General features: G+C 46.8%; 1 protein-coding gene across 3 annotated transcripts in view; it reads right to left on the reverse strand.

Moving 5' to 3' along the window:
- RANBP3 (RAN binding protein 3) overlaps window positions 1-26,453 on the reverse strand; it is a 199,178-nt gene that overhangs the window by 56,389 nt on the left and 116,336 nt on the right. For all 3 annotated transcript variants that reach the window (XM_054013387.1, XM_054013389.1, XM_054013386.1), the window contains one exon: window positions 5,382-5,501. In XM_054013387.1, coding sequence (XP_053869362.1) covers window positions 5,382-5,501 — 120 coding nt within the window. The remainder of the gene's footprint in view (window positions 1-5,381; window positions 5,502-26,453) is intronic.

The raw sequence follows: 26,453 nt of genomic DNA on the forward strand, positions 1-26,453 counted from the left end.
AGCGGGGAGCGGTTCCTCTACTCCCCCCATTACTTCCTGCAACCCCCCCCCCAGCTCTCCTCTACTCTGCCTGCTCCCCTCAACGCGCCGCTGCTCCGCTTCTCCCTCCTCCCTCGCCTGAGAGGGAGGGGGGAGAAGCAGAGCGGCGGCACACCCGGGGGAAGCAGGCGGAGCGGAGGTGAGCTAGGGCGGGAGGACACAGGGGGCCCGCAGGAAGCAATGCGGGGGAGGAGAAATGTGGCACGCAGGGGTAGGAGGCAGTGCTGGGGATTTGGGGAAGTGGTGGAGTTGGGGTGGGGCCGGGGGCAGAAGGGCACGAAAAAGAAAGGGGAGGCGGCCAAAAATTTTTTTGCTTGGGTCAGCAAAAATCCTAGAGCCGGCCCTGCCTTCTCCAAAGGTTGCAGCTGTCTGGAGGTGCCTGCCTTCCTCATTCATTCACAGGGCAATTGATTACAAAGTGGGGGGAATATCTTATTCTACTTCTAGCAAAAAGACATTTTTCTTTTACCTTAATTATACTACCTTAGGGGCCTGCTATAACATATTACCGAGGTTCAATACTGCTGTTTCGGTGGGGCGGCGCTGAGGAAGGAGGGTTTGTTTCCGCGGGGCAGGTGGCGCACCGGGGGGTGGGAGGGGGGGGGATGTGTTTCGGCAGCGCTGGGGGGTTGTTTCCATGGGGCAGGTGGCGCTGGGGGGGGGTTGTGTTTCGCGGGGGGCTGGGTGGCACTGGGGGGAGCGTTGGCGACGCTCGGGGGGTTTCGGCCCTCAGCTGTTTTCTTTGGAGTAATATGGCCCTTGCTGCTTTACGAGTTGTGCAGGCCTGCTCTAGGTGTATTGAGTATCAGAGGGGTAGCCGTGTTAGTCTGAATCTGTAAAAAGCAACAGAGGGTCCTGTGGCACCTTTGAGACGAACAGAAGTATTGGGAGCATAAGCTTTCATGGGTCAGAACCTCACTTCTTCAGTCTGGGTGTACTGAGTGTGTTATGCAGAAGTCACACAGCTTGAGGGCTTCCTGGCATAGAGGAGAGGAGCATGCTCTACGCTGTCTGTTTATATAAAATATCATTATTGTATTGTCCGTCATGACCAATACACATTTTCCTTCCAGGTGGGCTTGGAAGGTCTGGGAGGCCAGGCGTACTGCTCTTAGCTCTTTGCCATTGATCTGAAGCGAGAGCTCTGCTTGGGACCAGAGGCCTTGAGTCCAGAGCCTCCCTAGATGCGCTCCCCACCCCATCACTGAAGCATCTGTAAATAGAGTCAGCAAGGGTTGAGGTCTGGAGAAGGGCACTTCTGTCCAGACCGTTGGAGGATTGACCAACCACAGGAGAGTCTTGATAGCCAGTGGGGGAAGTGCAACTACCTTGTCCAAGCAGTTTTGGCTTGGGTGATACACTGATACCTGCCAGAACCAGAGAGGCCTGAGCTGCAGCCTTGCACGCTGTACTACATATGTACATGCGGCCAATGTGCCCCAGAAGCTTCAGGCAGTTCTGTGCCCTGGTGGTGGGGTATCGTCCGAGGTCCTCTATGATGGAGCATAAAGCCTGTAAACAAGACTCTGGTAGGAATGCTCTGGCTTGTCTTGAATCTAGAACTGCCCCATGAACTCTGAGTGGGAGTGAGGGCTGACTTTTATGCATTTACCAGCAGGCCTAACCTGTCAAAAATTTACTTTATTAGGTTTGTGTGTGCATCTACCTGAGCCCTGGTGCAGCTCTTGATCAGCTAGTTGTCGAGGTATGGAAACTCCTGAACCCCTCACTTCCCCAGGAAGGCTGCGACGACTGCCATGCACTTGGTGAACATGCGAGGGGCCATTAACAAGCCAAAGGGGAGAACTGTGAACTGGTAGTGGGTATGGTTCGCTACAACCCGGACGAATCTTCTGTGATTGGAGATGATAGATACATGGAAGTATGCGTCCTTCAAATCGAGGGCGGCATACCAGTCCCCCGGATCCAGGGAAGGGATAATGGATCCCAAGGAGATCATACAGATCCTCAACTTCTTCATGAATCTGTTAAGATTTCGCGGGTCCAGGATAGGTCTGAGACCACCGCTGGCTTTCAGGATTAGGAAATAGCTGGAGTAGAAACCTCTGCCCCTTAGCTCCTGAGGGACCTTCTCTACTGCTCCCACTCTTAGGATCACTTGCACCTCTTGCGGTAGAAGCTGATCTTGAGAAGGGTCACTGAAGAGGAACAGGGAGGGAGAATGGGATGGAGGTGGAGAACTGAACTGAAGTGAATATCTCAGTCCTATCGTGCGTAGCACCCAGCAGTCTGACATAATCTGGTCCCATGCAGGATAGAAGTGGGATAAATGGTCCAAGAAACACAGGGGAGAAAGATCCGGTTCCTGAACTGGTGCATCGTCCTCAGGCACATCCTCAAAAGTTCTGGATGTTTTGCAGGTCTGGGACCCTGAGTAAAGGAAGGCCTCCTTGTATGGTTTCTGCCCCTCTTTCTGATGTAATCCTGCCTATGCTGAGATTGATAGAAGTGAGGAAGGGGTTAAGGTCTAAAGTGTTTCTTTTGTGGAGCCAGAGTATGAAGCCCCAGTGACTTGAGGGTGGCCCTGGAGTCTTTTAGGCTGTGGAGCCTCGAGTCTGTCTTCTTGGAAAAGGGGGATAATCCCCCGAAAGGGATGTCCTATATGGTCTGCTGGACCTCATACGGAGAGTCCCGAGGCCTGGAGTCAAGAGCTCTGCCTCATGGCTACAGCCAAAGACATGGTATGAGTCGCCGAATTGGCCACATCCAGGGCTGCTGTAACGAGGCCTTGGCCACCAATTTTCCCTCTTCCACAAGGCCAAGAAACCTGCCCTGCACTCTGTTGGCAGCAGCTCCATAAACTCTGACATGGCTCCCCAAGAGTTGGGGCTATATCTGCTGAGGATCACTTCATGGTTGGAAATCTGAAGCCCCCAGTAGAATATACTTTTTTACTGAAAAGGTCCAACTTCTTAGCCTCCTGGGCCTTGACACTTATTCATTTGCTGCTGCCACCAGGAGGAAGCCTGGTGGTGGGTGGGAATATAGGTATTCAAACCCCTTAGATAGGATGAAATACTTTCGCTCCATCCTCTTTGCAGTAGGGACCAAAGAGGCTGGGGTCTGCAATTTTTAGCTGTGTCTTGGACGGTCTTAATAAGTGGTAGGTCAACCCGGGATCGGCTTGAAGGGGGCAGGATGTCCACCATAGGTTCTGAGGCCTTGGAAATGTCTTCAACTTGGAATCCCAGGTTCTGGGCCATTCTCTTCAAAAATTGTCAGTGGACCTTGCTGTCATCAAGGATGGTTGTAGAGGAGGTCCCTGTCACAGCTTCGTCTGGTGAAAGGAAAAGGCTCTTGCTCCTGTCCTTCCGTTCCAAGGGAGTCACATGGTACTGGTTCCTCCAGTACAGCATCCAGTTTGGTGCCATGAGGTTGGTCCTGCACCGAAGGGAGCAAAAGGGGGCTCTGCTCTCTGAGGCAACGGACAAAGACCACCTCGAATGCGACCACTGGGCTTGGTGGAACGCCATGGTTTCCAAAAGGGCCATTGCGCTGGTACTGGCCACTGCGTGGGCCAAGGCACAGGATGGAAAGACTGACCCATGTCAGTCCTTGAATGCCTATGCTCCGACCTGTGCCAGCTCCTCCTAGAAATATAGGATTCCGGCTCAGAGTCCGATGTGGAAGACTCTTTTCGTGCCTGACAGTGCCGGGGTAAAGACTAGTGCAGCATCATAGCTGGCTTGCTCCCAGATGGTACCGGGGAGTGGTGCTGGGGCAAAGAAGACCAATGCGGCACCATAGCCGGCTTCCCTCAGGATGGTTCCAGGAGTCTTTGCAGTGCCGGTGCTTTCGGGCCCAGTGCACACTCTCACCTGGTGGGAGACGGCGATACTGTGAAGGCTATTAGTTCCCTAGCTGCCTCAAAAGTTTCAGCCTGGAGAGCAGCTCCAGTGTGTCTCTCCGCAGCTCTCCCGAGGACGGGAGTCCATCGGCACTGGACTTAATAAATATAATATAATATAATATAATATATGGAGATATACCTATCTCCTAGAACTGGAAGGGACCCTGAAAGGTCATAGAGTCCAGCCCCCTGCCTTCACTAGCAGGACCAAGTACTGATTTTGCCCCAGATCCCTAAGTGGCCCCCTCAAGGATTGAGCTCACAACCCTGGGTTTAACAGGCCAGTGCTCAAACCACTGAGCTATCCCTCCCTAGCCCTTGACTGATCTCTCACTGGGACCGGAGTCATTGGTGCCGTGCTGGGTAGAGTAAGCGGCCTGGTGCGGGTCACACTCCGCTCAAGTCCTTTTGCAGTGCTGGCCTTGGCGTGGATGAGTGCCCCCCATTCAGATTTCTTCTGCTTCTTGAGTGGCACCGGTGACTGGCAGCAGTGCCGTGCACTGCCGTGAGCAGAGCCTCTATGTGCCAGAGAGCCCTGCCGGTGCTGAGAGTCTATAGACATAGTCCTTTTTTGGTGTAGAGGTCTCCCTCGTCAATGCCAGTGCAACTTTGCACCGCTGCAGACGTGCTGGGTGCCAGTTCAGCTGAACTTGGCTCCAAGTGGGGGCGAAGGGTGTCTCCATCAGGGGGAACTTCAGCCTTTGATCCCTCTCCTTTTGAGCTCTGGGATGAAATCCCCTGCAGATCTTGCAGTGCTCCTTTTGATAGGATTCTCCCGGACACTTCAAGCAAGAAGTGTGAGGGTCACTGTTGGGCACAGGCTTATTGCAAGACGTGCATGGTTTAAACCCTGGATACTGAGGCATGTCCCAGGACAGGAAAGAAGGGGGTGACCCTGATAAGCGGGTCCTAACTACACTAAAGTACTACATTAAACTAAATATACAATATATATGCCCAGGTTGACTAACAAACTAGTATAACTATATACAGGGAGAAAACGGTAAGACCACTACGGTAGCACTTGCAGATGCAAGAGAGAAACAACATTCCAGCCAACCATCACAGGTGGTAAGAAGGAACTGAAGAGGCCGGAGGCCGGCAGGACTCTATATACGGCGCCAGAAAGGTGCGACTCCAGGGGGCTCTAGAGCCGACCGATATATACCGCTAGGGGAAAATCTTCTGGCGACTGTGCATGCGGTGCGCACACACCTACTTGGAATCAACGTGAGCTAGCACTCAAAGAACAACAAACCAGAATTATAGGAGTTTTAAAAAACAAACTCCATCACACACACAAAAAGAGAACGAACTTTGGGCATTTTAAGCCCAAGCCATCGCTTTGTTCCCAGGACTCAGAAACCAACTTTTTATACTGGATGTTTTCATTTTAAAGTTTTAACCCGGAGTAGCAACTTTCATTTAAGTTCAATCACATAATCTTTTTTTTTTCTGATTAAATATATACCTTAACTCTGTCTCTTAAGTTTTGCCCAAATACAAATGCTTGCTGTGCATTGTGCTCTGACTTCTCGCCGTTTTCATCCTCTGAAGTATTGTTAGACTCATTTTTCTGACATTCTCTCACCTAAAGGAAAAAAAATGGAGAAAAATTAAGCCTAGAGAAATTAGATCAGTTTGTTGAATAACATTTTTGTTAAAAACTATACTTTTTCCTTTCCAATAATTTTCATTAATGCTATGCACTAGGAACAAGGGGGGGCTCCAAAGAGGATGGAGCTAGGCTGTTCTCAGTGGTGGCAGATGACAGAACCAGAAGCAATGGTCTCAAGTTGCAGTGGGGGAGGTCTAGGTTGGATATTAGGAAAAACCGTTTCACTAGGAGGGTAGGGAAGCACTTGAATGGGTTACTTAAGGAGATGGTGGAATCTCGATCCTTCGAGGTTTTTAAGGCCCAGCTTCACAAAGCCCTGCCTGGGATGGTTTAGTTGAGGTTGGTCCTGCTTTGAGCAGGGGGTTGGACTAGATGACCTCCTGAGGTCTCTTCAAACCCTAATCTCCTATGATTCTACAAACACGTCAATGTTACTATAAAATTTGTCTATGGATAAATATACATATTACAGTGATAGTGATAGGAAAACCCCACAATAAATCAGCAATTAATGTAAGAACATTAGAACAGCCATACTGGGGGTCAGACCAAAGGTCCATCTAAGTCCAGTATCCTGTCTTCCATCAGAGGCTGGTTCCAGATGCTTCAGAGGGACAAAACAGTGCAGTATATCAAATGATCCATCCCATCATCCAGTCCCAGCTTCTGGCAGGCAGATGTTTAGGGACACCTAGAGCATGGGGCTAATAGCCACTGATGGATCTATCCTCCATGAACAATTGGACCCCAATACAAATATTGACTGGACCAGATAGAATAGTTCATCTAGAGATCCACTGATAACGTAAGGGTTGAAGAGGAAATACTTCACAGAATAGAGACACCTATTAGACCTATATGCATTACAGTTTCTTTATAACTGCAATGTTTCAAATACATTCACAAAGATCATTTCTAAAGAGAATAATTGCAAGGTTCCACTTACTTGCAGGCTGTTTTTTTTCCCTTTAGATGCCATTTAGTGGCCAAAAACATAGGGGGTGGGGGAATTATGATGTCTGTTAACACACAGACACTGCAAGCTCCCCCTCTTAAGGCTGCTTAAAATTTCCCATTATAAGCCCTTGCTTTCAGTTGTGTACAGGTTTATCAAACTTTAAGCCATCAGGCTGATATTTTCCACGTCTGCTCTCTGCCCTGGACATATTTTTTTCCAAGTTACAGTGAAAACGATTAAGCCACTTCCACTATCTAGGTGACTCAGCTCAGAAACTTCCTCCTCCCTTGGGAGTCACTGAAAGGTGCATTCAGCTGGTTTCAGTGGCTCATTTCCTGCCCCACTTCTCCCAGGCTTTGCCACTACACTACTTTCCAGCTCGCTATCCTGGACTTCTAGTTCCCTCTGCTTCCTGGCTGCAGGCCAGATTTTCAGCTCTATGTTCTTGACCCCCTGCTGTCTGGGTCCATGGAACAGTGCAAGAAGCAGGCACTGGAATACAACTAGCTCCCCCTTTGGGGAAAGCTGGACAGCAATGAGTAGCTGCAGGGCAGCAGGTCACAGAGAAAATGAAAGGTTAGTGAAGTCCATGGCAAAATACTATAAAAAATGCCGAATTCTACAACTACGGAATTGGAATCCACAGGTCCTGACTGAGATGAATGGGGCAGCTCACACCTTTCAGAGCTATTGTTTCCAGCCGACTCACTGCATCTGTTGTCCTCTGTTCATGTTTTCAAGGATATTTGCACAGCCAAGCATGATTTTTTTTTAATGGAAGGTCAGATTCTGGAGTACAATTCTGTGGCAAGCAGGAGTGCAAGTAGGGTGGTACCTGCCAGTTCACAGTACTGGCAAGAGCTTTTTAGCAGGTACGGGGTACCGGAAAGACTTGGGGCTAGCCCCCCCCCCCCCAAGGGGGAGGGGCTGCGCTCTGCTCCTTAAAGGAGCAGAATGCGGCTAGAGAGGGCATTCATTCTTTAAATGGCTTTAACAGCACAATACATATTCTAACAAACTTAAACAAAGTCTAACATGCATTTTGTTAACTGGAACTGGAGCAGCAAAACAAAGAAAACAAATGCCTCGTTTTCCAGCTTTGTGGGTGAGAGAGAACTATAAGTGAAGATTATAATGCCAGACACTGATGGCCTTAAACCAGCTGCCTCAGGAATCTGCCAAGAACTTCGCTGAAAATATGTTCCTCATCTTAGCAATGGAGCCAAGACTTATCACACATCTGCCCACGTTTATTCGAATGAAGCTCCTTCTGATCTGACAGCTCAGGCATTGTCAGTTTCATCTAGAATAATTTACGAATTTGGAACCTAATCCTGTAAATCCTTAATCATTTGATCAATCCCACTGAAGATAATGGGACTGTTTGCATGACTATGGACCCCTTTTGTGGACTGGTAAGAGTTTCAGGAGTCTGTTCCTATAAAGGAAGTTGAATCCCCCATTGAAAAGCAATGTTTGGGTACAATACCATAAAGCAGTTTAGGATACAGTTCTAATTACATTTTACATGCTATTTGTTCTACAGACCCCCTCCATTAAGGACACAGGATGGACACTGAATGAGGCACAAAGTGGCAAGAAGAAATAGGATATTCTCTTATATTTAAGGTACTGAACTGAGACCCAGGAGAGCTGGTTTATTCCTGGCTCTACTACAGATTTTGTGCATGATGTTGGATAAGATTATCTATTGTGACAGGATCAGGCCAGATGGCTACAGGAGAGTGATGGAAGGCAGCTATATAAGACTCAGATTAAGCAGGTCCCTTTTCCCTGGGTAAGGTAACAGGGGCGGTTCCAGAACAATCAGGAACTTGCTGGAACCAATTAAGGCAGGCAGGCTAATTAGGACATCTGGAGCCAATTAAGAAGCTGCTAGAATCCATTAAGACAGGCAGGCTAATCAGGGCACCTGGTTTAAAAAGGACCTCACTGCAGTCAGTGAGGGGTGTGCGAGGAGCTGGGAGCAAGAGGTACGCAAAAAGCTGAGAGTGAGTAGGCGTACTGCTGGAGGACTGAGAAGTACAAGCGTTATCAGACATCAGGAGGAAGGTCCGATAGTGAGGACGCCATGGGTAAGTAGCCCAGGGAGTTGTAGCTGTCACGCAGCTATTAAAGGAGACACTAAAGACAGCTGCAATCCACAGGGCCCTGGGCTGGAACCCGGAGTAGAGGGTGGGCCCGGGTTCCCCCCATCTCCCCAACTCCCTATTTGATATAAGAGGAGTTGATCTGGACTGTGGGTCCCACCTGAGGGGAAGGTCTCTGGCCTGTCCCCCGATCCATTAGGTGGGTCAGCAGAGACTGCGGGGGATTGTTCTCCTTTTCCCCATGCTGGCCAGTGATGTGGTTAGCCGAGTGAACAGCAGGTTTGTGCCACTAACAAAAGGAGCCAAACTGAGGACTGCCGAAAACCTCTGAGGCTAGCAAATCCACCAGAAATTGCAGAACCCACCAAGGCAGAGGAGGAACTTTGTCACACTATGTACATGCACAGAGGGCCAAATTAAGGTTGCACTGACAACCTTTATTCTGGCATTTTTAACATCTGAGCGCATATCTTTGCGATCGTAAAGTTCTGGTAATAGTTTTTCAGGACATGCTCTTTTATACGCCTCTTGACAGCAGAGCAATGTGATTGCACTAGGAGGCAATGTCACCACATGTGTGCCACTGAAATGTACCTGCCACAACCCTTCTAACACATGGAAGAAAACTGGGTGTCTGGCTAGAGACAGAAGTAGCTGTAAACACCAAAGAGGTAGCTTTTACACTTTGTTATAACATGCACTGTAAACATGTGTGTGTAAATCCCCAAATAATACTGTGCAAGGTCATCTTGGTCAAATGGAAAGAAAAAAAAAATCTAGATTAATACATTTTAATTCCAGAATGGATTCAATCATTATGATCATCTAGAATGACCTCCTGCATAAGTGGGGCCATAGAATGTCGCCCAAAAACTCCGGCGGCGACGACTGCAGTAACTTGTGGTTGGGCTAGAGAATCTTTTCGGAAGACATCCACAATATAGATTCAAAAATTTCAAAAGGAGAATCCACCACAAGTTTTGGTAAGGTGTTCCAATGGCTAATAACCCAAACATTTAAAAATGTACACCTTATTAAACATTCCAATGCCTTTGGTCGTTTTTTCGTAAAGAACCCCTTGCTATCAGAAATCTCCCCATGTGAGTACTTATTATAGATTGTGTTCAAGTTGCCTCTTGCTATTCTCCTAGATAAAATAAACAGACAGATTCTTCAGTCTCTCACTATAAAAGAAAGGTTTTCAAGACCTCAAATGATTCTTATAGCTCTTCTGAACTCTTTCAATTTTTAAATATCTTTTTTGAAGTGTGGATACCAGAACTGGACACAGGATCCAGTAATGGTCTCAGTAATGTCATATACAGAGGCAATATCACCTCCTCACATCTACTCAACATTCCCCGGATTATAAACTGATAGCTCATGTTCAGTTGGTTATCTATCATAACCCCCGAATTCCTTCTCAGAATCATTACTTTCCAAAATACAGGCCACCCATCCTGTAAGTACAACCTACATTCTTTGTTCTTCAATTATGATCTTGCCTGTGAACTTATTAAAACAGTTTTGATTGCATGCACTTTATCAAGCCATCCAGATCACTTTGTGCAATTAAGCTGTCATTTACCACTCCATCAGGGTTTTTTTTGTTTTTTTTTTTTATCTCTGAAGACTTTACGAGCAATTATTTCAGATTTTCTTCCCCTGGTATCAAGTTTCTTTGATGTGACCTATTTGCCATAAAACCATGTCAATAGGAATTCATTTTATTACTCTTCTGTAGTTCCGTATTAAGTCTCAAAAACTATTCCATTATTTTGCCTGGAGGATCAATGCCTGGTTAACGGGCTTATCATTACTTAGGTCATCGCATTTATCCTTTAAAAAATATTGGCACATTAGCTGTCTCCCAGTCCTCTGGGATTTCCCCATATTCCAAGATTTGTGGATAAAGGAGAAGCAGCTGACATAATTTATTTATTTTTGCAGTGTTGTAGCTGTGTTGGTCCCAGGATATTAGAGAGAGAAGGTGGATGAGGGTAATACTTTTTATTGGACCAACTTCTGTTGGTGAAAGAGACAGGCTTTTGAACTGAGAGAGAGCCTGGAAACTGAAATTCATAACTCTGTTAGACACCAAAAATCACGGACTTAATAAAGACACTGGATTTATGGATCATTACAACTATCTGTAACTCACTAACCCTCCTTTGTCCTATGGATGTAGAAGTGTTAACTGCCCACTTGACCTTGAATGATCTCGTGCAACAGTGTTTACTCTTTATCTGTTCCACCATGCATTTAGCTGTGACACTGAGGCCTTGCCTACACTTGGGAATTCACAGCGCTGTGAGAGAGAGCTCTCTCGCAGCGCTGTATGTACTTCACCTCTCCGAGGGGAGTAGCTTGCAGTGCTGCAGGCGCTGATTACACGGGCGCTTTACAGCGCTGCACTCGCTGCGCTTGGGGGGGGGGCGGCGTTTTCACACCCCTGAGCGCAGCAAATTGCAATGCTGTACAGCGCCAGTGTAGCCAAGGCCTCAGGGTAGGGCTACACTTGCAGCTGTACAGCGCTGTGAGTTAAACCCACCTTCGTACAGCTGAGTAGGGAAAGCGCTGCAGTCTGTCCACACTGACAGCTGCCAGCGCACTGTCGTGGCCGCATTGGGAGCAGTGCATTATGGGCAGCTATCCCAGCATTCATGTGGTTGCAACGTGCTTTTCAAAAGGGTGGGGTGGGATGGAGTGTGACAGGGAGTGTGGAGGGAGAGTGTGTGGGTTTTTGGGGTGCTGAGTGTGTCAGCATCCTAGCTTGTGAGTTCAGACCCCCCTACTTCTCACTCACTCACTCAAAGCAAACAGCAAAATGTTTGCTTTTTCTCTCTGAAACAAGAGCTTTGAAAGGGCACTTCCGCATTCCTGCAGCAGATCACAACAATGAGACAAGTGGCCATTATCACAGCGCAGCAAGTTAACTCCTCGTTCACACTGACACCCGGGAGTTGTAGCCAACGGGCAGCAAACATTATTCTTCTTGGGGAGGTGGAGTACTAGCAGTGCTGTAGCCATGGAGATACAGCGCTGTACGTGCCTTGCCAGTGTGGACGGGGAGTGAGGTACAGCGCTCTGGGAGGCTTTATTGCGCTGTAACTCACAAGTGTAGCCAAGGCCTCAGTACCTTTCCCAGACCTGAAGAAGAGCTCTATGTAAACACAAAAGCCTGTCTCTTTCACCACAGAAGTTGGTCCAATAAAAGATGCTTCACCCATCTTGTCTCTATAATTTATTTAGACCTTCAAAAAGGCCTTTGACAAGGCCTCTCATAAGAACTAAATAAGTTAAGTAGTCATGGGGTGTGAGACAAAGTATGGTATCAAGTATCAGGGGGTAGGCGTGTTAGTCTCTATCTACAAAAACAACAAGGAGTCTGGTGGCACCTTAAAGACTAACAGATTTATTTGCGCATAAGCTTTCGTGGGTAAAAACCTCACTTCTTCAGATGCATAGAGTGAAAGTTACAAATGCAGGCATTATATACTGAAACCTACTGACCGCTATATGTACCTACATTCCTCCAGCTTCCATCCAAGACACATCACACGATCCATTGTCTACAGCCAAGCCCTAAGATACAACCGAATTTGCTCCAACCCCTCAGACAGAGACAAACACCTACAAGATCTTTATCAAGCATTCGTAAAACTATAATACCCACCTGGGGAAGTGAGGAAACAGATTGACAGAGCAAGACGGGTACCCAGAAATCACCTACTACAGGACAGGCCCAACAAGGACAATAACAGAACACCACTGGCCATCACATACAGCCCCCAGCTAAAACCTCTCCAGCACATTATCCACGATCTACAACCTACCCTGGAAAATGATCCCTCACTCTCACAGACCTTGGGAGGCAGGCCAGTCCTTGCTTACAGACAACCCCCCAATCTGAAGCAAATACTCACCAGCAACTACACACCACACCACAGAAACACCAACCCAAGAACCAATCCCTGTAGCAAACCTTGTTGCCTACTCTGTCCCCATATCTACTCTGGCAACACCATCAGAGGACCCAACCACATCAGCCACACCATCAAGGGCTCATTCAACTGCACATCTACTAATGTTATATATGCCATCATGTGCCAGCAATGCCCCTCTGCCATGTACATTGGCCAAACCGGACAGTCCCTCTGCAAAAGAATAAATGGACACAAATCAGACATCAGGAATGGTAACATACAAAAGCCAGTAAGTGAACACTTCAATCTCCCTAGTCATTCTATTACGGATTTAAAAGTCACTATCATTGAACAAAAAAACTTCAAAAACAGACTTCAAAGAGAAACAGCAGAACTAAAATTCATTTGCAAATTTAACACCATTAATCTGGGCTTGAATAGGGACGGGGAGTGGCTGGCTCATTACAGAAGCAGCTTTTCCTCTCCTGGAATTGACACCTCCTCATCTATTATTGGGAGTGGACTACATCCACCCTGATTGAATTGGCCCAGTCAACACTGGTTCTCCACTTGCGAAGTAACTCCCTGCTCTCCATGTGTCAGTATAGAATGCCTGCATCTGTAACTTTTACTCTGTGCATCTGAAGAAGTGAGGTTTTTACTCATGAAAGCTTATGCCCAAATAAATCTGTTAGACTTTAAGGTGCCACCAGACTCCTTGTTGTTAAAGTATGGTAATGGATCAAAAATTGAGATAGGAAACAAAGTAGAATTTAGAAAACATGACCTTTGAGTAAAAGTTGAAAAACTGGGCAAGTTTAGTCTAGAGAAGAGAAGACTGACGGGGGACCTGAGAACAGTCTTCAACTATGTAAAAGGCTGTTATAAAGGGGACGATGATCAATTGTTCTCCATGTCCACCAAGGCTAGAACAAGAAATAATCTGCTTAGTTTGCAGCAAGGGAGATTTAGGTTTGCTATTTCAAAAAAATAAATAAAAATAAACTTAAACTACTTAAACATTTAAAAATAGATATAAAAATCAAATAATTCAGATTTAATATCTTTCTGCCTAAATATTTAGATTCCAAAAAACTGAGTTTGGAGTAAATAGTCTCAGTAACAGTGATCTAGTAGTGCTACTTCCATACTTAACATGGCACCATATATTTACTCATGTAACAAGAGGCCTGGACTTGACATGACTTTCAGCCATCTTGTGTATGGACTTAGAGTCATCTTGGATGCTCAGCCACCTTAAGTTGGAAACAAACTACAGGGTCAGGAGAACTAGAGCTTGATGGAGGCAGGCAAAGAGAAAAGTATCAGCTGCAGCATTACTAACAGGGACAGGTATATATTCACAAAGTCATGAGCACTGGAAGAGAATGGACAAGCTAACCTTGAATTTTTGCAGTTTCTTACTGGTAATAAAAAGTATGAGGTGTTGTTGATGCAAGTGTATCCCACTAGTGGAGCATAAAGATAAGTAGACCTTGAAGTTTTTACTAGCTTTGAAAAATACAATAGCTAATGAGTTGGTGGTCTTAGGCATGTGAACCTCTCTACAGTGAAAATGATTGGTTAGTGTGTTTTTTTCATAGCTGCGTTTTAAGAAAATTAATTGGTTAAGAGAAATCCTCTTTTAACTATATGAGGGTCAGAAACAAGCTCGTTGAGTCAAGACCAAAGCTGCTAGGATTTTTAACCCCGGCACGACTAGACTGTGTAGAACTGGAGCCCCGGAAATGATTGGGTCCTGACTGGCCACTGGGAGATGTCCATCTGCTTTATTGGGAGTGGTGAGCATTAGATGCTTGGCATGTGAATTCTGTTGATTGATTATTAATTGCTAATAAATACATGTATATGTTTAAGTATGTTTACTGTGTGATAAAGGCTCCTTCACTGGGCCAAGGTACTGTTAACCTGTAGAAGGTAACTGGGCCCTGGGAAGGAGGGTGGAGGCCCCAAATCGTGCGGGTGATTGAATTGGTGGAGATGTGGGCACCCTAAGGTCCTTTGGACCAAATCAATCGAGCCTAACACAGTAAATCACAGTAGGATACAACACTGATGTCCTTGTGCCTTACCAAAGTTAGCAACCAAGTGGCAGAATGGCCATCCCCAGACAACAAGGAAGAGGACCCCTAGGGATGGGGGCTAGATGAGAAGCCCACCCTCTTTGCTAAATAGGTAGAACGAGGTCCGTGCCCATGGGAACAGGATGCATTCCAGGGAAAGGAGGCACCTGAATCTTCTTGTAAGGGGTTTGAAGTGTATATGAAGTTGAAACCAAAGAAAGATGCTATAAAGGCGGCAGTCAGCCAGGCATTATGGAAATGACAATCTTTTGAGGTTGGTGTTATTCCAGGAAAGGCAACTGGAGGGTTGTCAATTGGAGCTGGGAAAAGTTAGAGATAACCTGAGCCAAATTAAGGCATCTGTCATAACTATAAAGGGAAGGGTAATAGCTGTCCTGTGTACAGTACTATAAATCCCTCCTGGCCAGAGACTCCAAAATCCTTTTCCCTGTAAAGGGTTAAGAAGCTCAGATAACCTGGCTGGCATCTGACCTAAAGGACCAATAAGGGGAAAAGATACTTTCAAATCTTGGGGGGGGAAGGCTTTTGTTTGTGTTCTTTGTTTGGGAGTGTGTTCGTTCTCGGGGACTGAGAGGGACCAGACATCAATCCAGGTTCTCCACATCTTTCTAAACAAGCCTCTCCTATTTCAAACTTGTAAGTAAATAGCCAGGCAAGGCGTGTTAGTTTTCCTTTGTTTTTCTCAACTTGTAAATGTACCTTTTACCAGAGTGTTTATCTTTGTTTGCTGTACTTTGAACCTGAGACTAGAGGGGAGTCCTCTGAGCTCTTTAAGTTTGATTACCCTGTAAGGTTATTTCCATACTGATTTTACAGAGATGATTTTTACCTTTTTCTTTAATTAAAAACCTTCTTTTTAAGAACCTGATTGATTTTTCCTTGTTTTAGATCCAAAGGGGTTTTGGATCTTGATTCACCAGGAGTTGGTGGGAGGAAGGAGGGGGGATGGTTAATTTCTCCCTGTTGTAGATCCCAGGGGGGGGGTTGGAACTGATTCACCAGGAGTTGGTGGGAGGAAGGAGGGGAATGGTTAATTTCTCCTTGTTTTAAGATCCAAGGGGTTTTGGATTTGTTTTCACCAGGGATTTGGTGAGGGTTTTTCAAGGCTTCCCAGGGAGGGAATCCATTGATGGTGGCAGCCGAACCAGAGCTAAGCTGGTAGTTAAGCTTAGAAGTTTTTCACGCAGGCCCCTACATTTGTACCCTAAAGTTCAAAGTGGGGATCTCAGTCCTGACATGGTGAATAGCGGTGGGATCATTTTAAACCCAAAAGCCAGTGAGATTTTTTTTTTCCTTCTAGCTGCTTGGAAAGCCGAGCTGGAAGTAGATAGATGCATATCTTATCTCCCTTGCCTGAAGGCAGAGGTGTTAAGTTTTTTTTACAGGTCCTTTCTTAAGAGAAGGGTTCAATTAGCAAATGACTGGTAAAAGGTATTTACAAGCTGAATTGTTTTTTTTTTCTTTTTTTTACATCCTCGGGAGTAGCTAGTTAGAAAGTTACTGTTAACTCTGCAGCAGCCAGAGCTGAGAGCTTCCCAGTTTGTCAACTGCAAAGGGGGTTACCCAGCACAAGAAAACAGGAAAATGACTACCAAAGAAGTAGCTAACAAAATAGAACTGGCCAAACTAGAAGCAGAAGAAAATGAAAGAAAACATCAGAGACTGCTTCAATTAACAAAACTCGAGACAGAGCAGAGAGAAAGAGAAGAAAAAGCCAAAGAGGAGGCCCACAAGAGAGAGATGGAGCTGAAAGAAAAAGAGATGGAGGAGAGAGAAAAAGAAAGGAAGCATGAACTGGAAGTAGCAAAGGCTAAGCAGGATGCACCAGCCAATGCTAACAACCCCCCTCCAGGTACCACTTCCCATCCCAGAAGATTCCCCACCTACAAGGCAGGCGATGATACTGAGGCCTTCTTAGAAAATTTTGAAAGGGCCTGCCTTGGATACAGCATCGCTACAGACCAGTACATGGTAGAGCTGAGGCCGCAGCTCAGTGGACCCTTAGCAGAGGTGGCGGCTGAAATGCCTAAGGAACACATGAACAGTTATGAACTTTTTAAAAACAAGGCCAGACTCAGAATGGGGCTAACACCCGAGCATGCCCGTCGGCGGTTCAGAGCCCTAAAGTGGAAACCCGATGTGTCATTTACCCGTCATGCCTACCACATTGACAAAAATTGTGATGCCTGGGTATCAGGAGCAAATGTTAAATCTCTGGAAGATCTGCTTTCCCTAGTAAAAATGGAGCAGTTTTTAGAGGGTGTTCCTGAGGAAATAGAAAGGTACATCCTAGATAGGAAGCCCAAAACTGTAACTGAGGCGGGGGAGATTGGAGCCCAATGGGTGGAGGTGGCAGAAAAGAAAAAAAACTAGTAGCAGTTGGAGCGAATATCAGAAGGGGCAAGCCGAAACAAAACCTTACCACCGGGGACAACCCAAGGCCCCACCCACATCCCAAGGGAAACCCCAGACGCCTTCTCACCCCACCACACCAGTCTCCACCAACCAACCTCGTCCCGGTGATACCTTAGCAAGGCGATGTTTTAAATGTAATGGACTGGGACATATAAAGGCTCACTGCCCCAAGAACCCCAACCGATTACAGTTCATTACACCCCAATCACACCAAAGATCCCCAAACCCAGATGCCTCTCTCATACCCTCGGAGCGAAGGGAAACCTTGAGAGTGGGCGGAAGGAAGGTTACCGCTTGGAGGGACACTGGGGCTCAAGTGTCAACTATCCACCAATCCCTAGTGGACCCCAAACTCATCAACCCAGAGGCTACAGTGACAATTCAACCCTTCGTGTCACAATCTGTAACCTTGCCTACAGCCACGTTGCATGTCCAGTACAAGGGCTGGTCAGGAATGTGGACTTTTGCAGTCTATGACAATTATCCCATTCCCATGCTGCTGGGGGAAGATTTGGCCAACCATGTGAAGGTAGCCAAGAGGGTGGGAATAGTCACCCGCAGCCAGGCTAAGCAAGCTTTCACCCCCATCCCTGTTCCTGAGCCGTCCACCAGGGCCCCGTCTGTGTTACCGGAGACCCAGACAAAGGTGGTGGAACTGGATCCTCTGCCAACGACTGCAACAGCCGTAGTGGATCCAATCCCAGAGACCCAGCCAAAGCCAGTCCCAGAACCGAAACTGGCAACGCAACCAGCACCAGAACCATTGCCAGCCCTGAGTCCAGCGCTTGCAAACCCGTCTACAACTCCAACGCCAGAGGGCACCAGCGAGCCTGAACTGGCAGAAGCAGCAGATAACCCTACCCAAGAGGCTCAGCCAGAGCCTGAGATACCACATAGTGCACCAGCGGACAGCGGTTCACAGTCAATGGAAACAGCCCCAGCACCTGCATCGCTTCCAGAGGGACCAAGCCCCAGTCCACAGTCCAGGGAGGAACTGATGTCTCCAGCATCAAGGGAACAGTTCCAGGTCGAGCAGGAAGCAGATGACAGCCTTCAGAAAGCTTGGGCGGCGGCGCGGAGCACCCCACCGCCTCTCAGCTCTTCTAACCGATCCCGGTTTGTTGTAGAACAAGGACTTTTATACAAGGAGACTCTTTCTGGTGGGCACCAGGAAGACTGGCATCCTCAAAGACAGTTGGTAGTTCCCACTAAGTATCGGGTAAAGCTCTTGAGCTTAGCCCATGATCATCCCAGTGGCCATTCTGGGGTGAACAGAACCAAGGACCGGTTGGGGAAGTCCTTCCACTGGGAGGGAATGGGCAAGGACGTTGCTAATTATGTCCGGTCTTGTGAGGTGTGCCAACGAGTGGGAAAGCCCCAAGACCAGGTTAAAGCCCCTCTCCAGCCACTACCCATAATTGAGGCCCCTTTTCAGCGCGTAGCTGTGGATATTCTGGGTCCTTTCCCAAAGAAGACACCCAGAGGAAAGCAGTACGTACTGACTTTCATGGATTTTGCTACCCGATGGCCGGAAGCAGTACCCTTAAGCAACACCAGGGCTAAAAGAGTGTGCCAGGCATTAACAGACATTTTTGCCAGGGTAGGTTGGCCCTCTGACATCCTTACAGATTCAGGAACTAACTTCCTGGCAGGAACCATGGAAAACCTGTGGGAAGCTCATGGGGTGAATCACTTGGTTGCCACCCCTTACCACCATGAAACCAATGGCCTGGTGGAGAGGTTTAATGGAACTTTGGGGGCCATGATACGTAAATTTGTAAATGAACACTCCAATGATTGGGACCTCGTGTTGCAGCAGTTGCTTTTTGCCTACAGGGCTGTACCACATCCCAGTTTAGGGTTTTCACCATTTGAACTTGTGTATGGCCGTGAGGTTAAGGGGCCATTACAGTTGGTGAAGCAGCAATGGGAGGGGTTTACGCCTTCTCCAGGAACAAACATTCTAGACTTTGTAAGCAACCTACAAAACACCCTCCGACATTCTTTGGCCCTTGCTAAAGAAAACCTAAAGGATGCTCAGGAAGAGCAAAAGGCCTGGTATGATAAACATTCCAGAGAACGGTCCTTCAAGGTAGGAGACCAAGTCATGATCTTAAAGGCGCTCCAGGCCCATAAAATGGAAGCGTCGTGGGAAGGACCATTCATGGTCCAGGAGCGCCTAGGAGCTGTTAACTATCTCATAGCCTCCCCCACCTCCAACATAAAGCCTAAGGTATACCATGTTAATTCTCTTAAGCCCTTTTATTCCAGAGAATTAAACGTTTGCCAGTTTACAGCCCAGGAAACAGATGACGCGGAGTGGCCTGAAGGTGTCTACTATGAAGGAAAAAAGGATGGTGGCGTGGAAGAGGTGAACCTCTCCACGACCCTGGGACGTCTGCAGCGACAGCAGATCAAGGAGCTGTGCACAAGCTTTGCACCAATTTTCTCAGCCACTCCAGGATGGACCGAACGGGCATACCACTCCATTGACACAGGTAATGCTCACCCTATTAGAACCCACCCTACCGGGAGTCACCTCATGCCCAAACTGCTATACAAAGGGAGATCCAGGACATGCTACAGATGGGTATAATCCGCCCCTCTAAGAGTGCATGGGCATCTCCAGTGGTTCTAGTTCCCAAACCAGATGGGGAAATACGCTTTTGCGTGGACTACCGTAAGCTAAATGCTGTAACTCGTCCTGACAACTATCCAATGCCACGCACAGATGAGCTATTGGAGAAATTGGGACATGCCCAATTCATCTCTACTTTAGACTTAACCAAGGGGTACTGGCAAGTACCACTAGATGAACCCGCTAAGGAAAGGTCAGCCTTCGTCACCCAGGCAGGGGTGTATGAATTCAATGTACTCCCTTTCGGGTTGCGAAATGCACCCGCCACCTTCCAAAGACTTGTAGATGGTCTCCTAGCGGGATTGGGAGAGTCTGCAGTTGCCTACCTCGATGATGTGGCCATTTTTTCTGATTCATGGGCAGAGCACATGGAGCACCTGAAAAAAGTTTTCGAGCGCATCCAGCAGGCAGGACTAACTGTTAAGGCTAAAAAGTGTCAAATAGGCCAAAACAGAGTGACTTACCTGGGGCACCAGGTGGGTCAAGGAACTATAAATCCCATACAGGCCAAAGTGGATGCTATCCAAAAGTGGCCGGTTCCAAAGTCTAAGAAACAGGTCCAATCCTTCTTAGGCTTGGCTGGATATTATAGGCGATTTGTACCCCACTACAGCCAAATCGCCGCCCCGCTGACAGACCTAACCAGAAAGAACCAGCCAAATGCAGTTCAGTGGACTGATGAGTGTCAAAAGGCCTTTAACCAGCTTAAGGCAACACTCATGTCTGACCCTGTGCTAAGGGCCCCAGACTTTGACAAACTGTTCCTAGTAACCACAGATGCGTCCGAGCGAGGCGTGGGAGCAGTTTTAATGCAGGAAGGACCGGATCAAGAATTCCATCCTGTCGTCTTTCTCAGTAAAAAACTGTCTGAGAGGGAAAGCCATTGGTCAATCAGCGAAAAGGAATGCTACGCCATTGTGTACGCGCTGGAAAAGCTACGCCCATATGTTTGGGGACGGCGTTTCCAACTACAAACAGACCATGCTGCGCTACAGTGGCTTCATACCGCCAAGGGAAATAACAAAAAACTTCTTCGGTGGAGTTTAGCTCTCCAAGATTTTGATTTTGAAATACAACACATTTCGGGAGCTTCTAACAAAGTGGCTGATGCACTCTCCCGGGAAAGTTTCCCAGAGTTAACTGATTAACAATTGTTCTTGGAATGAAACATATTGTTAGTTTTTATATAATCAGTAGTATGTCTAAAGGTACATGTGTCTTATTAACTCTGTTTTCTCCTAGAACTCCAGGAAGAAATCACAGCCAGTGTGGAACCGAACATCCAACACTATCTGTGATTTGGGGGGCGTGTCATAACTATAAAGGGAAGGGTAATAGCTGTCCTGTGTACAGTACTATAAATCCCTCCTGGCCAGAGACTCCAAAATCCTTTTCCCTGTAAAGGGTTAAGAAGCTCAGATAACCTGGCTGGCATCTGACCTAAAGGACCAATAAGGGGAAAAGATACTTTCAAATCTTGGGGGGGGAAGGCTTTTGTTTGTGTTCTTTGTTTGGGAGTGTGTTCGTTCTCGGGGACTGAGAGGGACCAGACATCAATCCAGGTTCTCCACATCTTTCTAAACAAGCCTCTCCTATTTCAAACTTGTAAGTAAATAGCCAGGCAAGGCGTGTTAGTTTTCCTTTGTTTTTCTCAACTTGTAAATGTACCTTTTACCAGAGTGTTTATCTTTGTTTGCTGTACTTTGAACCTGAGACTAGAGGGGAGTCCTCTGAGCTCTTTAAGTTTGATTACCCTGTAAGGTTATTTCCATACTGATTTTACAGAGATGATTTTTACCTTTTTCTTTAATTAAAAACCTTCTTTTTAAGAACCTGATTGATTTTTCCTTGTTTTAGATCCAAAGGGGTTTTGGATCTTGATTCACCAGGAGTTGGTGGGAGGAAGGAGGGGGGATGGTTAATTTCTCCCTGTTGTAGATCCCAGGGGGGGGGTTGGAACTGATTCACCAGGAGTTGGTGGGAGGAAGGAGGGGAATGGTTAATTTCTCCTTGTTTTAAGATCCAAGGGGTTTTGGATTTGTTTTCACCAGGGATTTGGTGAGGGTTTTTCAAGGCTTCCCAGGGAGGGAATCCATTGATGGTGGCAGCCGAACCAGAGCTAAGCTGGTAGTTAAGCTTAGAAGTTTTTCACGCAGGCCCCTACATTTGTACCCTAAAGTTCAAAGTGGGGATCTCAGTCCTGACAGCATCTCAGTGTGCTTGTGCAGCCTCAGCATTACAGACTGCAACTGCTCTGCAGACAAAAGCAGGAGAATGTGACCAATGGAAATTGCAAATAGACAAGCTAACTGAGGAAGTGACTACCTTGCAGCAGAAACTGGGAGATGCACACGCCAGCAGTTAGAATAGTCCTTAATGAAAAACAGGATTGAGCCCATACAAACTGACCATTCAGTCTGCAAACAGATAGAAAAACTAAAACATATGTTGGGAGCCCATAGGGACATCATGGCAGCAGTAAGGGATAAGAGTAGTGTAGATGCAGACCATGGGGATACTTTAAACCCCCATGGTCTGCACCAAGATACTTGGGACAGGGTTAATTGGATCGATCCCGAGCCAACAGATCATGGGTTATACCTCTCCCCCTCCCCCAATGCCTTCCCTGAAGTGCCACATTCCTCCTTGAAAGGGAGTTGCAGAGTTTGGGGTCAGATATGTGGCTCACTAAACCCATTGCCCCGATAATTAACAAAACAGTCAAAAACAGAACCCCTCTCCGAAGGCACTGGAAACAGACAAATGAGGGAGAAAGTAACAATAACTACTGATCTCACCTTGGAACAGATACAGGCAGCTGCCCAGATGTTGGGGCTCTTACACAGAGATACATGTATGGATTAGAGACCGTGCAATCGATACAACAACCTGTGTGGAGGGTGGCAGACTATAAGGCGGTAGCCCAAGCTTGTACTAATGCTTCTGATTGGGCTGTAATAAAGAATGCCATAGAGAATTTGGATGTGGATGTAGGGAGATGGAATTGAGTGAAGGAATTAAGGAAGGTGGTTATGTTAGCAAGGCAGTTACGTAAACTGTTCCACCTGACAGAACAGGGCCCCAGTGAATCCCCAGAATTGTACCTTACTAAGAAAGAGGTCCAGGTTATAGCTGCTGGGATCGTACAAGCTGCTGCTAACCCCACTTTTGACACCCCGGGTTTTAAGACTGCAGTGGTGGATGGTTTAAATCCTAAAACGAAAGTCATTTGGGGACCTGTGGATGTAACTAGGGACTATGAGACCTTAAGGCAAGAAATTTTTAGTGCTGCCATAATTTTCCAAGAGACACAGGGTGAAGCAGGAAAAGGGCATAAGGACAGGAGAATGGAACAGGTCCAGACAGTAACCTTCACTATCAATGGATCCCCACACCACCAAGGGAAATTGGGCAGAAAAGGGGCAAATGTACAATGGAATGGTAGAGGTAGAAGACGGGGAGCAAGCTTGGGCAACTGGGGACCAAGAGGGGGATATGGATGTCAGATGTGAGGAAGAGGGTACGTGACTGAGGGTGGAAGGGACGGGTTGAGAATAGAGGCACCAGAAAGATATGGAATGGGAGACGCATGGGTGAGTTATTGCAGAGGGTCATGCAGACAGAGAGGCAGGAGGAGATGGGGCTCTCTGAAATCCCATAACGGATTTGGAGCCATTGGCACCATCTCATTAGGGATGCCCGGCTCCCCAGACTCCTACTGATGTAGTGGCCACTGTAGGGGCAATAATGGGGAGACCAGGGAAACAAACATGCTATGGAGTATCAGTATGTGTACTTGGAGAGCTATGGCTCCCCAAGGATGCAGTGGGAACTGAAGATTCAACACAACTAGTATCATAAACAGGGGAGACAGTGAATGCAATCATAACATAGCCAATCATGACCCGAAAAGGGAACCAGGAGTCATGGGTAAAATATTTTGTTCAGGTAGAGAATCAGGCTGGAGGTAGGGGCAAAACAGATGGAATATTGGGAATGCCCTACCTTAAAAGGGAAAAGCTGGTTGTGGACTTAACTAATGGATTTTTATGGACAAATAATGGGAATTCAGTAAATGTACCTTTTTATGTTATAAATCCCATGGATAGATGTACAGCAGCTCAGGCTCGGGAAGGAGGGCAGGTAAATGACTGGGACCCATGGGTGGAAAGGTTCCCTGAGGTATTGGCCAAAAATAAATTGAAATGCAGGAAAATTGATGCAGAAGTCTTGATAAGAGGACCTGATCCCTCCCCACAGCGCCAATACAAATATCCCCAGGAGGCGGAGGAAGGAATAAAAGTAACCATAGAAAGTTTGTTAGAAGGCAGCGATATTGTACAAATAGCCAGTACTGACAATGCCCCTGTTTGGCCTGTACTCAAGGGGTATGGGACGACTTGAACAAGGACAGTGGATTTTAGAGCACTGAATGCAGTAACTTCAGCCTCTGCTCTAGTGGTGGCTAAATACCAAGAACTAGTTCCCGCAGTAGCAACCAGAGCACAGTGGTTTTCGGTGACAGATTTAGCAAATGCTTTCTTTCCCATTCCCTTATATCCAGAGTCTTGGTACAAATTTGGTTTAACCTATAGGGGACAGCAATTCTGTTTCATGAGAATGCCCCGGGGTTTCATAACACACCTGCAATTTGTCACACCCATGTGGTCAAAATGTGGGGAAAATTGGCACCTGGAGACCAAAAGAAGGTAGCATCCTATGTTGATGTGATACATGTGCATGGAACTGACTGGGGATAGGTCAATAGACTCACTGAAAATGTGGTAAGGATTATCCAAGAAACCAGGTTTAACGCTAGCAGAGCCAAGGCCCAATTGGTACAGCAAGAGGTAAAATATTTATGGGTTATATTGGGAAAGGAGGGACGAACCTCAAATGCACAATGGGTGGAACTAATTGGGAAACTTCCAGCCCCCACTGATGTAGCATCATTAAGTGCTCTGTTAGGAACTTTGAATTTCTCAAGAGATTTTATTGAAATGTATGCTGCCAAAAGTCGCCCACTGTATTTTCTTCTAAAGAAAGGGTGGCAATGGGCATGATCAAGCAAAGGCATTACTAATCCTGAAAGAATATCTAGCCCAGCTCCCGGCCCTAGTGTACCCAAAGGTGAGGGAGCCATTTATCCTACAATTGGTACTGATGTAGCACTGGGAGCACTGCTGTTAGAATCATAGAATACCAGAGTTGGAAGGGACCTCAGGAGGTCATCTAGTCCAACCCCCTGCTCAAAGCAGGACCAATCCCCAGACAGATTTTTGCCCCAGATTCCCTAACTGGCCCCCTCAAGGATTGAATTTACAACCCAGGGTTTAGCAGGCCAATGCTCAAACCACTGAGCTATCCCTTCCTGTGTTTTTGCAGAAACTAAACACGGGAAAGTTACAACCCATTGTTTATGGATGTAAAATGCTAAGCAGTGAGGAGCAAACACTTTTTCACAAGGGGTAAAATTGTTTAGCCCTAGTATGGGCCTTGCAGCCCTGGGAATACATGACTGGGGGATCCCAAATCATAGTACAAACAACACATTCTACACTGAAGTATACTACATCAAGAAAAGCCTAGGGGGTACAGATATCCAAACCTTGGTTGGCACAATGGACTTTCGCCCGCATAAACCGGGGGATAACAGTAGAAAAAGGAAAAATATTATCCTCTGTACCATACAGATTAATAGTGCAAGGACAAGAACATGAGTACCCCCTCCCATAAAAGGATAGAGTAGCCAGTGGTTTCAGCATTGGCCTGCTAAACCCAGGGTTGTGAGCTCAATCCTTGAGGGGGCCACTTAGGGATCTGGGGCAAAAATCAGTACCTGGTCCTGCTAGTGAAGGCAGGGGGCTGGACTCGATGACCTTTCAAGGTCCCTTCCAGTTCTAGGAGATAGGATATCTCCATTAATTTATTTATTTATTTACCCTACAGAGAGCATGGAAAGAAGGCATGCAAATTTAGTTTGTGGATAGGCCCAGCTATTACAGTGAAGGGAGAGCTAAGACAGGATTTGGAGCAGTAAAGGTTACTAACCAGGAATTAAAGGGACCAGTAAAACCACACTCAGCACAGGCTACTGAAGCGGTGGCAGTCCTAAACGTGTCACAGACAGCAGATCAAGACGCCACACTGGCAATATTCACTAATTTGGATTGGGTATGCAGAGCAGTGGTAGTTTGGTTACCCATTTGGGCAGCTAGGGACATGTGCACAGGAGACAGAAAGACAGTAGCTCATGAATGACACTTGGAATAAATGACGGCCTTAATCAAGAATAGAAAGGGAGATACTTATGTTACACATGTTAAAGCACAACAGAAACCGTGAAGTGAGGAAGGAGATTTGAATAACAGAGCAAATGTGTTAGCCAAACAAGGGGCTCTGCTCACACATTGTGAAGAAAAGGAGGTAATCAATGTAGTAACTAGAGCACACAAACAGGTGGTAAGCCCAGAGTTATTGGATTTGCAAGCCCTACAGGAAGGGGACAAGGAGATGGAACAACTGCTGGAGCACAAAACAATCAAAGGGAAAGGGTACATACTCATAGACTCATAGACATTAAGGTCAGAAGGGACCATTATGATCATCTGGTCTGACCCCCTGCATGCTGCAGGCCGCAAGACCCTTCCCTGGACTCTACCGTTGAAGTCCCCAATCCTGTGTTTTAGTGACTTCAATCGGCTGAGACCCTCCTGCTAGTGATCCCTGCCCCATGCTGCGGAGGAAGGCGAAAAACCTCCAGAGGCTCAGC

The sequence above is a fragment of the Malaclemys terrapin genome, chromosome 24 (genome assembly GCF_027887155.1).
Source record: "Malaclemys terrapin pileata isolate rMalTer1 chromosome 24, rMalTer1.hap1, whole genome shotgun sequence".
Taxonomy (NCBI): domain Eukaryota; kingdom Metazoa; phylum Chordata; order Testudines; family Emydidae; genus Malaclemys; species Malaclemys terrapin.